We start from the raw sequence: 13002 nt of genomic DNA on the forward strand, positions 1-13002 counted from the left end.
TCTCCCTCCTAGTTGATCTGATAGGAGCCTAGTGAGGAAGTAGTCTCATAGGATGGGGTTCTAACTTTACTAGCTATGAATGTGTATCTCTGATATTCATTATTTGGGGTCATTTATCAACATCCTTTGTGAGAAATGGTAAGTAGCAAACAATCTCCAAAAATACATTTTAGGTCTTGGAGTGCTTTTTTGTATTGACATACACTACTGGTCCAAAGTCTTAGAACACCTTCTCATCCTACTCATCATTTTCTTTATTTTTACTATTTTCTACATTGTAGAATAATAGTGAAGACATCAAACTATGAAAACACACATATGGAATCATGTAGTAACCAAAAAAGTGTTAAACAAATCAATTTTATATTTGAGATTCTTCAAATAGCCACCCTTTGCATTGATGACAGCTTTGCACACTCTTGACATTCTCTCAACCAGCTTCACCTGGAATGCTTTTCCAACAGTCTTGAAGGAGTTCACACATATGCTGAGCACTTGTTGCCTGCTTTTCCTTCACTCTGCGGTCCGACTCATTCCAAACCACCTCAGTTTGGTTGAGGTTGGGGATTTTGGAGGCCAGGTCATCTGATGCAGCACTCCATCACTCTCCTTCTTGGTAAAATACCCCTGGAGGGGTGTTGGGTCATTGTCTTGTTGAAAAACAAATGATAGTACCACTAAGCCCAAACCAGATGGGATGGCGTATTGCTGAAAAATGCTGTGGTAGCAATGCTGTTTAAGTGTGCCTTGAATTCTAAGTAAATCACTGTCAGTGTCACCAGCAAAGCACCCCCACACCATAATACCTCCTCTTCCATGCTTTACGGTGGGAAATACACATGCGGAGATCATCCGTTCACCCACGTCTCACAAAGACACGGCGATTGGAACCAAAAATCTCAAATTTCGACTCCTGTAAGGGCACAGGGCGAGACCCAGATGCAGACACGGGAGGCAGATGGTTTGCATCTCTGATATTTATTATAATCCAAGGGGCAGGCAAGAGAATGGTCATGGACAGGCAAAAGATCATAAACAAGGTCAGAGTCCAGGAGGTACAGAGTGGCAGGCAGGCTCGTGGTCAGGGCAGGCAGTATGGTCAGACCAGTGGGTTCAGAGTCAAGGCAGGCAAGGGTCAAAACCAGGAGGACTAGCAAAAGAGAGATAAGAAAAAGCAGGAGCAGGGAAAAACCCGCTGGTTGACTTGACAAGACGAGAAAATCTGGCAACAGACAAACACGGAACACCGGAATAAATATCCAGGGACTAATGGGGAAAACGGGTGACACCTGGAGGTGGGTGAAGACAATCACAAAGACAGGTGAAACAGATCAGGGCGTGACAGACTCCAGACCAAAGGAGAACTTTCCACCAGACGAATGTCCATTGTTCGTGTTTCTTGGCCCAAGCAAGTATCTGCTTATTATTGGTGTCCTTTAGTAGTGGTTTCTTTGCAGAAATTCACCCATGAAGGCCTGATTCACACAGTCTCCTCTGAACAGTTGATGTTGATATGTCTCTTACTTGAACTCTGTGAAGCATTTATTTAAGCTGCAATTTCTGAGACTGGTAACTCTAATGAACTTAACCTCTGCAGCAGAGGTAACTCTGGGTCTTCCATTCCTGTGGCGGTCCTCGTGAGAGCCAGTTTCATCATAGCGCTTGATGGTTTTTGCGACTACACTTGAAGAAACTTTCAAAGTTCTTGAAATGTTCTGTATTGACTGACCTTCATGTCTTAAAGTGATGATGGACTGGTGTTTCTCTTTGCTTATTTGAGCTGTTCTTGCCATAATATGGACTTGGTCTTTTACCAAATAGGGCTATCTTCTGTATACCCCCCTACCTTGTCACAACACAACTGATTGGCTCAAACACATTAAGAAGGAAAGAAATTCCACAAATTAACTTTTAAGAAGGCACACCTGTTAATTGAAATGCATTCCAGGTGACAACCTCATGAAGCTGGTTGGGAGAATGCCAAGAGTGTGCAAAGCTGTCATCAARGCAAAGGATGGCTATCTGAAGAATCTCAAATATAAAATATATTTTGATTTGTTTAACACTTTTTTCATTACTACGTGATTCCATATGTGTAATTTCATAGTTTTGATGTCTTCACTATTATTCTACAATGTTGAAAATAGTAAAAATAAAGAAAAACCTTGGAATGAGTAGGTGTTCCAAAACTTTGGCCCGGTAGTGTACGTACATTGAAACATTTACACATCTTCCCTGTAGACGCAACCACTTTCACCAATTACTTTTGTAACTAAATTGGAGTACTGCTGTTTTTCTGTTATTTCCTTCACAGAAAAGCAGTAAAAGCGACATTAGTGCTACTGCCTCTGCTGGGGATCACCTACATGCTGTTTTTTGTGAATCCCGGGGAGGACGACATCTCGCAAATAGTTTTTATTTATTTCAATTCATTTCTACAATCATTTCAGGTAAGATCATGGAGTCTTTTTTTTCTTTACCAAGTTGCTCCTTCCCAAGAACACACAACTCTTGAACCTTTTAAATCTTTATAATTTTCTTGAGCTTTAATATGCTGTTCATTTGAGGTTTTATAGCCTGTGGAAGAAGGACCCGTTGTACTATTGTAAGGCTTTGTAAACCTGTCCCCCGTTGCTTTACTATCAAGTGTTCTGAGCTGTCAGGAGAATGTATGTGGGCGTGAGTTTGTCCACATTGAGTATTCTCAGTGTAAACCTTTGCTCCACAATGCAAGGCTGAGTGGGTGGGGAGACTGTACTGTATGTGTTAATGGTGCTCAGTGAAGGTGTGTAGAGAATAGGGGTCAGTTTTAGACTATTCTTAAAAGGCTGTTCCATCATGAATCAGTACTTCTATTATTGCTATGTTGAAATGTGAAATACAGACTGCCCTGAATGTGAAGGGAAGTGCTGAATTGTTCTTATACGTTTGTGAATGATTGATTCAATTGCTTTTTTCCCCATATCTATACAAGTTACTCATTGGGGAAAGGAATATGTTGTAAACACCAGTTTACTGACTGTACACTGTAATGTTACTGCATGATTGTAGCGTGTTTACTAACGCGTTAGTTCTATATGCTATGTTGACTTTACATTAGCTAATATGTTGACAACTACTTTAGACTGTGTGTAGCAGTTATGATATAGTTTGGCTTGGAAAGCTTTTTTAGCCTAATGTGTTGTGTGTTGAAGTCCACAAGCGAAGGGAAAAGGTGAGAGGAGAGAGCATAGATGCGAGAAGGAATAGAATGTGGCTGCTATGAAAGTGAATTGTGTTTACGGGTGATCAGGTGTGTATTCATTCCGCCGATTCTGTTGAAAAACTTTTCTTAAGCGCAAGCAAAAGGAACAAAACAGGGATAAACATACCTGAATTTGTCCAATTGAAACTCTCATTTGCAACTGTTGTACTAATGATTACACCCTACAGTATATCATCTGTCACCTCAAGTGGTCTCTCAACCTGTGTGCACCTACTGTACATTGTAAACGTTCATTCATAGGCTTAGTTATAGCAACCTCATGATGGGTATAAGGAAAATTAGAGTACTATTATTATGTAGTAGCCTAAACCTATCACTGTTACATTGAACTGGAAAAATGGATATGAATGACAGTCATCCAATATGCTTTCATAGAAATAAGGCCATGCTCATGAAAAACGAAAAACATCACTGACCGCCACTGGTAAACACTTTGCAGAAAGTGGCATTTTTATTACATGAATCACATTTTCACTCTAAAAAAAAAAGCCTATTGCTAGCCCACCTTGAGTGGCCATCTGATTACTTGGACTCACTATAAAATATCTGACCAATAGGTGATTATTGTCCAATATTGTACATCCCTATTTGAGTGACTTCACCCGTATTTGAGTGAATTGATTATTGTACATCATTATTTGAGTGAATTAATAAAGATCTATGAAAACAGATTTTACATATGAAGTTACATTCTGTACATTCTAACGTTGTTCTGTCTTGTTTTCCAGGGGTTCTTTGTGTCAGTGTTCTACTGCTTTCTTAATGGCGAGGTTAGTCAACAATGGTCTTTTCACGCGTGGGCTTCGCTATGTGGCGGACCGTTATGAGAGGCTGTGGACAAAAAGTCCTGAGACCCTACTTTTACCATCATTATCCTGCAGGCTATTTTCTTTTACAAACTTTAAAGAAGATGCTCTCTATTTTTCTAGACCAATTTCCCCCTTACTTTAGTGGTCCATCATTGCTGAAATTCAAAGTGCCATAAAAAGGMCTGTGAAAAATGTGGCTCCCTCCTGCTTCTGCTGTTCTCAACTGCATCTATGAAGCTTTCATTGATATATACACATGGGAAAAAAAGACACTGATTGAAGTCTACTGTGGATACTTTTGAAGCTATTCACTGTATATGGTTCTGTACCATTTTGTAAAGATTGTTTGTTGACCGAGTGGCGTAGCGGTCTAAGGCACTGCATCGCAGTGCTAGAGGCATCACTACTGTCACAGCCGGCCMTGATCGGGAGCCCCATATGGCGGCGCACAATTGGCCCAGCGTCGTCCGTGTTAGGGGAGGGTTTGGCCTGGGTAGGCTGTCATTGTAAATAAGATTTTGTTCTTATTAACCGACTTACCTAGTTAAATAAAGGTTAAATAAAATATGTTAATTCAAGTTCAAGAGATTTCCTGTGCTCTAGATATTGTGTGTCCTACCAGATAGACTGGCTGCCCACCACTAATACAATATTTCATTGTCATCTTCCAGGTGCGCTCAGCAGCCAGGAAAAGATGGCATCGTTGGCAGGACAACCATGCCCTGAGAGTGCGCGTGGCACGTGCCATGTCCCTCCCCACCTCACCCACCAGGATCAGCTTCCATAGTATAAAACAGACCACAGCCGTTTGACCAAATCCAAAGGTCACCTTTGGAAATGTCATTATTCTAGGGAAGAGACTTGTCTTGAAGCACCTCTCCATACGTTGTCTATTTCCTTTATTTCTTACCCCAGCTGCATAAGGACAGATATAGAGAGCTTTGATGAAGAGGCCATTAGGATTTCCGAAATACAATACTGTAACACAACCTCCTTGGACGTGTGGCAAAGAAGTAAATTCAGAACAGATGGGCAAAGCCGCCTCTCCAAATGAACATTGTGAAGTGATCGCAGAGTCAAAGTCTTACTGGCAATGCATTAATAGCTGTTTTCATACTGTATTACACCAGGTTGGATTTGAATAGGTCAGGAATGTCGACCTGTCAAGGACCAGTCCTGACGAGGCAAAAAAAGCAGTGGTAATGTCAAAAGAGACCCTAATCACTCTCAGTACTCTACTGTACTTGTAGCAGCATGTATTTCCATAACCCTTAATTGTTTCATGTCTATGAGAGTGCAGGGATAAGCAGGAATGTGCATAAACAGAGCAGACACGGGATGAAAAGAGAGAGATCAAATGATACTGTTAATCACCAAGGAAAGAAGGAACGTGCAGACTCAAAGTGATATCGTTTGGTTTGTCATCAGCACCACTTTTTTGCTTGTCAAAATGTCACCCTAAGAGCTATTCAATTGTATAATTGTTTTCAGGCTAATTTATTTTAAGATTGTTCCCTGCCAATCATTCTCAAATGCTTTTGAGCAGCACATCGTCAATGATGTGTTTTTCTCTCTTCTGTATAAAAAAACCCTAAGGCAGCTCTTATTTGGATGAGTAATCATAGATCAAAGCTATCATTCACTGGGTTTGAGTTCAGATTATATCCATTATCTTATTATGTAAATAATGGAGATGGGACTGTGATTTTGAGACTTTTACATAACACTTACTTAAACACTGAACCGACCCTGATTTCAGTCCACGCAATGCCACAGCTGTCCCAAGTCAAGAGAAATAGGAGTAATTTAAAGTTACAGTACATTGTGCATACATCAAATCCTTTTTACATAGTTATTTTCTCTCTTTCAAATCCCAATGTGCCGTACTTAATCAGTGTCAGCACTAAACTGTTGGGTCCAGGAGCCAGAGAGAGATAGAGCCTGATAAGTGAGAGCTTCCTTTGGCTTCCTTAATGTTTGCTCAGGTCAACATGCCAAGCTCTGTGCCAGTGACTGACCGACGGTCTGACCTGCATGGGTGTTAGCCCCCTCTCCCTCCAGGCCCCCCCTGTATTATAACACAAAAGGCCTTTATATTCAGCAAAATAGAACAGTAGAACCCATGCACCGAGGGAATTAAGTTCTTAAAATGTGGAATTGTAGAAATTATGCAATTAGACGGGTATTGAGCTCACTGATCTGGGGTATTTGTTTAATGCATTGTATACATCTATTTAGGTTTATAAGCAACCATGTACATCCTAGTTTAGTTACTTTGGGAGTATACAGCTCTCCCGAGTGGCGCAGCGGTCTAAGACACTGCATCGCAGTGCTTGAGGCATCACTACAGCCCCGGGTTCGGTCCCTGACTGTGTCACAGCTGGCCGTGAGTCAGAGGAAACATTATCCAGCTGGCGACTAATGTCACCTTGCAGGCACCCACTAACCCGGATGACACTGGGCCAATTGGGGCGGCACACAATTAGCCCAGTGTCGTCCGGGTTAGTGGAGGGTTTGCCCGCAGGGATTTCCTTGTCCCATCGCGCTCTAGCGACTCCTTGTGGCAGGCCAGGTGCCTGCAAGCTGACAATGGTCGCCAGCTGGATGATGTTTCCTCCGACTCATTGATGCAGCTGGCTTCCGGGTTAAGCGAGCAGTGTGTCAAGAAGCAGTCCGGCTTGGCAGGGTCATGTTTCAGAGGATGCATGGCTCTCGACCTTCGCCTTTCCTGAGTCTGTAGGGGAGTTGCAGCGATTGGACAAGACTGTAACCACCAATTGGGGAGAAAAAGGGGTAAAAGTACAAAAACTATTCTTTGGGAGTATATAGTAAGCAAGATGCTCAAATTAAACTATATAACATCTGTTGAGAGTTGCTGTTTTTTTAAATAACGTAGGTACGGCTCAGTGACTAAGTCAGAATTATTTATTGCTTTACACATTTTCCTGGCATTGAAATTGGACTAAAACCACATTTATGTTGTACAACAGCCAATTATATTTTATAAAATTGCTTGTAATGAAAGATGTACTTCTGGAAGGTCAGTTATTTTTCTCTTCATCATTCGGTAATTACTGTGAAAATAATATGGTACCATAGAATAAAGGATGAACCTGTCATGTCCATTAGAGTTTACACCCCATGATTGCTTGATGTATAATTTTCTGAAAGAGTTGACTTTGTACCAGTTTCCTGTGTTATATTTTCATAAATGTGACTCACTCCATATGCGCAATTCCTCTCTTGAATACCACCAACTTTTCAAGCAAATAGTTTTCACGCAAACAGTCCCAAGATCTAAATAAATTGCCAATAAACTACTGTATGTGAAYAACTGTAAATATTTTAGCTATTTTCTTGTCCTAAAACACTAAACCCTGTTGGTTGAACATCATTTTGTTATTTATGTTTGGGAGGTGCCTCCAAGTTGAATGTTTATATTGGAGCAGTTTTAATCATATCTAGGGGTTCTAGTTGAGAAGGTCTAAAAAATAAGATAAAATCTTCAAAGAGTGCGATAAAACATGTATAACAAAAGTGTTTTGCTGTACTGTACATCAACTATTTTAAAGTTTGTTGTATATTGTAATTAATACAGTATTTGTACACATTTTATGAAGTAAATATGTTTTTTTCTCTTTTACTGTTAGTGACCGTAGTAATTCATTAAGAAAATTCAGAGCATTCAGGTTACATGAATACCTACATCCATAGTAAGCAACCATATAAAGGTATGAATATGTTATTTTACTTGTTTGTATCACCATCTCTCATTTTACATTTTTAAATTGTACTTTCCATGATGTGTTTAGTCTATTGAATCCATCACAATTCTGGACATGCAGCACTCCCATGATTGTTAATAAAAGGTAAGCAGAGTTTTAAATTCACCAATGGAAATCCAACTAAAACTTGAGATTGAAACTTAAAACTTAGATTTATTTGTATTTTTCTTTATGATTAATTGATTCAAAATGACATATTCACCAAAGATGTGAAACATGTTTACCTGCATATGTTTACTTGTTGTCAGTGCACTTTTTCCAACCTCTTTCATATTTTGTATAGCTTCACCATTCTCTTATGTAGGTTTYAATTAATGACGTATTAATGTACATAAATGCATTTTGGCTTTTTGTTGAAATACCAATGTTGCCTTATAGAAAAACATTGTGTAAAGAGCAAAAACTATGTTTCTACATTAATTGTTGTWCTGATATGTGTGATTGATATGCATTTCTACAAGTACATGTGGTAAAATCTTCAGATTGAAATAAATATTCTCTCTGGTTTGTAAGGCTGCTACCTACAATSTTGTCCAGCATTTCCAGACTTAGTCAGACTCATTCAATAATCAGTATTCACTGAGGAGACAATGAGGAGAAGGATTGCATGTTGTGCATTGTATTCATTCTATTTCATCATACCAGTGCTCAATTTGGATTAGAATCTCTTTGACCCAATAAGGGCTTGTAAGGGCGCTAGGCTATGCTATGCTAGTCAGCGTTTCTGATGAGAATGATCCCGGATCCGGGATGGGTAGTCCAGAAAGGTTTTTAATAAGGGCTTAACATCTCTAACCACAGACTGCCATTAAAACTGTTGAATAGAATAAATATRTGCATGATGAAGGACGCTGGCTACACTGACTCCATGGCATGCTAACCTTACATGCAGACGCTAGACTCATTGGAGTATCTGAAGATGGCCTAAGGAAGAGTGCCAGGTTAAAAAATAGACTGTACATGTGGATTGGGTTTCCTACTATTCTTACTGTAGTTGGATGGAATGAGGTGTAGCAGCACTCTCACTGTACTCGCTGTGAGTTATATAGCCCTAAAAATTAGCTGCATCTCTGATTCAAGCCAATAAAGGCTTGTTGTGACAATTACATGTGGTAAAATCTTCAGATTGAAATAYATATTCTCTCTGGTTTGTAAGGCTMCTACCTACACTCTTGTCCAGCATTTCCAGACTTATTTCCAGCATTTCCAGACAATTTATGCTCCTGTTGCTTGACAGATGAATYAAATGTGTTTTGTGGATCTGATGTGCCTCTCGGGCTATGGCTGCATATCCTACTGGGTCCTCCTACAACTTGTAATATGTCCCTCAAGTTCCCTGTGACTATTATCAGTCGCATTTCACCAATCATTAACTTGGCTAATAATAAATGATGTCATAACTGCATGGCGAGTAAAAGTTTTGACATATGTTATGATTAGATTTCTTTACATGAAATATATACTTTACTTAGTCATCATCTGACATTGCTTACCTCACACAAACTGAACTAAATGAATATCACAGGGGTCCTTGTYCTTGCTTGTGTCARGCCCTGATCTGTTTCACCTGTCCCTGTGATTGTCTCCACCCCCTCCTGGTGTCGCTTATTTRCCCCAGTMTATTTATCCTTGTGTTTCCTGTCTCTCTGTGCCAATTCGTCTTGTATGTTTAGTCAAGTCAACCAGTGTGTTTTTCCCCGTACTCCTTTTCTATTCTCTTTTGCTAGTCTTCCCGGTTTTGACCACTGCCTGACTCTGGACTACTTTCCTGCCTGCCTGATCATCCTGCCTGCCTGCCCTGACCTTGAATCTGCCGTCCCTTCGGTACCTATTGGACTCTGAAATGGTTTMGACCTTTTGCCTGTACACGACCATTCTCTTGTCTACCCCTTTTTGGATGAATAAAAATTGTAAGACTCCAACCATCTGTCTCCTGTGTCTGCATCTGGGTCTCGCCTCATGCCTTGATAGCTTGACTAAGTCGCGTTCGCTTAAAGTGGAGCGAAGGGGCCTCAACAACGCATCTCCATCAAACTTAAACGATAATTTTGGCTACTATTATGAGTTTTGCAGATAGAAAAAGTTGCCCTAAATATCTACATGAATGAAGCTTATCTAAGGATGCTTAGGACCTTCAATCAGCTCAATGTCTTCTGGAGCAACATTTCAGATTAATATGAATGTAGCCTCCTAACATTGGTTATGCAAAAAATRATATACAGTTGAAGTCGGAAGTTTACAWACAATTAGGTTGGAGTCATTAAAATGTGTTTTTCATCCACTCCACAAATTTCTTGTTAACAATCTATAGTTTTGGCAAGTTGGTTAGGACATCTACTTTGTGCATGACACAAGTAATTTTTCCAACAATTGTTTACAGACAGATTATTTCACTTATAATTCACTGTATCACAATTCCAGTGGGTCAGAAGTTTACATACACTAAGTTGACAGTGCTTTAAAACAGATTGGAAAATTCCAGAAAATGATGTCATGGCTTTAGAAGCTTCTGATAAACTAATTGACATAATTTGACTCAATTGGAGATGTACCTGTGGATGTATTTCAAGGCCTACCTTCAAACTCAGTGCCTCTTTGCTTGACATCATGGGAAAATCAAAAGAAATCAGCCAAAAAAAGAAATCAGCCGAAATCAGCCAAAAAAATGGTATACTTCCGCCAGTCTGGTTCATCCTTGGGAGCAATTTCCAAACACCTGAAGGTACCACGTTCATCTGTACAAACAATGGTACGCAAGTATAAACACCATGGGACCACGCAGCCATCATACCGCTCAGGAAGGAGAAGCATTCTGTCTCCTAAAAATTAATGTACTTTGGTGCGAAAAGTGCAAATCAATCCCAGAACAACAGCAAAGGACCTTGTGAAGATGCTGGAGGAAACAGGTACAAAAGTATCTATATCCACAGCAAAACACAGTAAAACTGCCATAAAAAAAGCCAGACTACGGATTGCAACTGCACATTGGGACAAAGATCATACTTTTTGGAGAAATGTTCTCTGGTCTGATGAAACAAAAATAGAACTGTTTGGTCATAATGACCACTGTTATGTTTGGAGGAAAAATGGGGGAGGCTTGCAAGCCGAAGAACACCATCCCAACRGTGAAACACGGGAGTGGCAGCTTCATGTTGTGMGAGTGCTTTGCTGCAGGAGGGACTGGTGCACCTCACAAAATCGATGGCATCATGAGGGAGGAAAATTATGTGGATATATTGAAGCAACATCTCAAGGCATCAGTCAGGAAGTTAAAGCTTGGTCGCAAATGGGTCTTCCAAATGGACAATGACCCCAAGCATAATTCCAACGTTGTGGAAAAATGGCTTAAGGACAACAAAGTCAAGGTATTGGAGTGGCCATCACAAAGCCCTGACCTCAATCCTATAGAAGATTTGTGGGCAGAACTGAAAAAGTGTGCGAGCAAGGAGGCCTACCAACCTGACTCAGTTACACCAGCTCTGTCAGGAGGAATGGGCCAAAATTCACCCAACATATTGTGGGAAGCTTGTGGAAGGCTACCCAAAACGTTTGACCCAAGTTAAACAATTTAAAGGCAATGCTACTAATTGAGTGTATGTAAACTTCTGACCCACTGGGAATTTGATGAAAGGAATAATAGCTGAAATAAATCATTCTCTTTACTAATATTTTGATATTTCACATTCTTAAAATAAAGTGGTGATCCTAACTGACCTAAGACAGGGATTTTGTACTAGGATTAAATGTCAGGAATTGTGAAAAACTGAGTTTAAATGTATTTGGCGAAGGTGTATGTAATCTTCAGACTTCAACTGTATGATGCAAGATGCTGGGGAAATGAAATGATGATGGTGATGATCTATAAATGTTTCTCAAGATGAGAGAGGAAAAGATAGCCAAACAAGGTCAGGAGAGGGAGCAAATCAACCTTTTTTGATGGAGCAAAAAGTGGTAAGGGAAGAAAGGGGTATGATACAGTACCTTGRACAAGTATTCATCCCGCTTGATTKTTTTCCTATTTTGTTGCATTACAACCTGTAAATCAAATAGYTTTTTTATTTTGATTGCATGTAATGGACATACACAAAATAGTTCAAATTGGTGAAGTGAAATGAGAAATATTACTTGTTTCAAAAAAAGGGAAAAGTTGTGGTGCATATCTATTCTCCCCCTTTGCTATGAAGCACCTAAATAAAATCTGGTGCAACCAATTACCTTCAGAAGTCACATAATTACTTAAATAAAGTCCACCTGTGRGCAATCTAAGTGTCACATGATCTGTCACATGATCTCAGTATATATACACATGTTCTGATAGGCCCCAGAGTCTGCAACACCACTAAGCAAGGGGCACCAACAAGCCAGCGGCACCATGAAGACCAAAGACCTCTCCAAACAGGTCAGGGACAAAGTTGTGGAGAAGTACAGATCAGGGTTGGGTTATAAAAAATAATCCAAAACTTTGAACATCCCACAGAGCACCATTAAATCCATTATTTAAAAATGGAAATAATATGACACCACAACAAACCTGCCAAGAGAAGGCCTCCTACCAAAACTCATGGACCAGGCAAAGAGGGCATTAATCAGAGAGGCAACAAAGAGACCAAAGATAACTCTGAAGGAACTGGAAAGCTCCACAGCGGAGATTGGAGTATTTGTCCATAGGACCACTTTAAGTCGTACACTCCACAGAGCTGGGCTTTACGGAAGAGTGGCCAGAAAAAAAGCCATTGCTTAAAGAAAAAAATAAGCAAACACATTTGGTGTWCGCCAAAAGGCATGTGGGAGACTCTCCAAACATATAGAAGAAGATACTCGTGTCAGATGAGACTAAAATTGAGCTTTTTGGCCGTCAAGGAAAACGCTATGTCTGCGCAAACCCAACACCTCTCATCACATCGAGAATTATAGAGACATACCCCAAGTGATTTGCAGCTGTAATTGCTGCAAAAGATGGCTCTACAAAGTATTGACTTTGGGGGGTAAATAGTTATGCACGCTCAAGTTTTCTGTTTTTTTTTGTTGTCTTATTTCTTGTTTGTTTCACAATAAAAAATATTTTTCATCTTCAAAGTGGTAGGCATGTTGTGTAAATCAAATGATACAAACCCCCCCCAAAAAATCAATTTTAATTCCAGGT

At 39.9% G+C, this 13002-nt stretch overlaps 1 protein-coding gene across 1 annotated transcript in view; it reads left to right on the forward strand.

Annotated features, from left to right (window-relative positions):
* Window positions 1–4978, forward strand: part of LOC111979595 (corticotropin-releasing factor receptor 2) — a 94786-nt gene extending 89808 nt beyond the window's left edge. The window contains exons 10-12 of the mRNA XM_070448822.1: window positions 2315–2450; window positions 3994–4035; window positions 4746–4978. Of these exons, the coding sequence (XP_070304923.1) occupies window positions 2315–2450; window positions 3994–4035; window positions 4746–4886 (319 nt within the window). The 3' untranslated portion in view covers window positions 4887–4978. The remainder of the gene's footprint in view (window positions 1–2314; window positions 2451–3993; window positions 4036–4745) is intronic.
* The last annotated feature ends 8024 nt before the right edge of the window (window positions 4979–13002 follow it).

The sequence above is a fragment of the Salvelinus sp. IW2-2015 genome, linkage group LG19 (genome assembly GCF_002910315.2).
Source record: "Salvelinus sp. IW2-2015 linkage group LG19, ASM291031v2, whole genome shotgun sequence".
NCBI lineage: Eukaryota > Metazoa > Chordata > Actinopteri > Salmoniformes > Salmonidae > Salvelinus > Salvelinus sp. IW2-2015.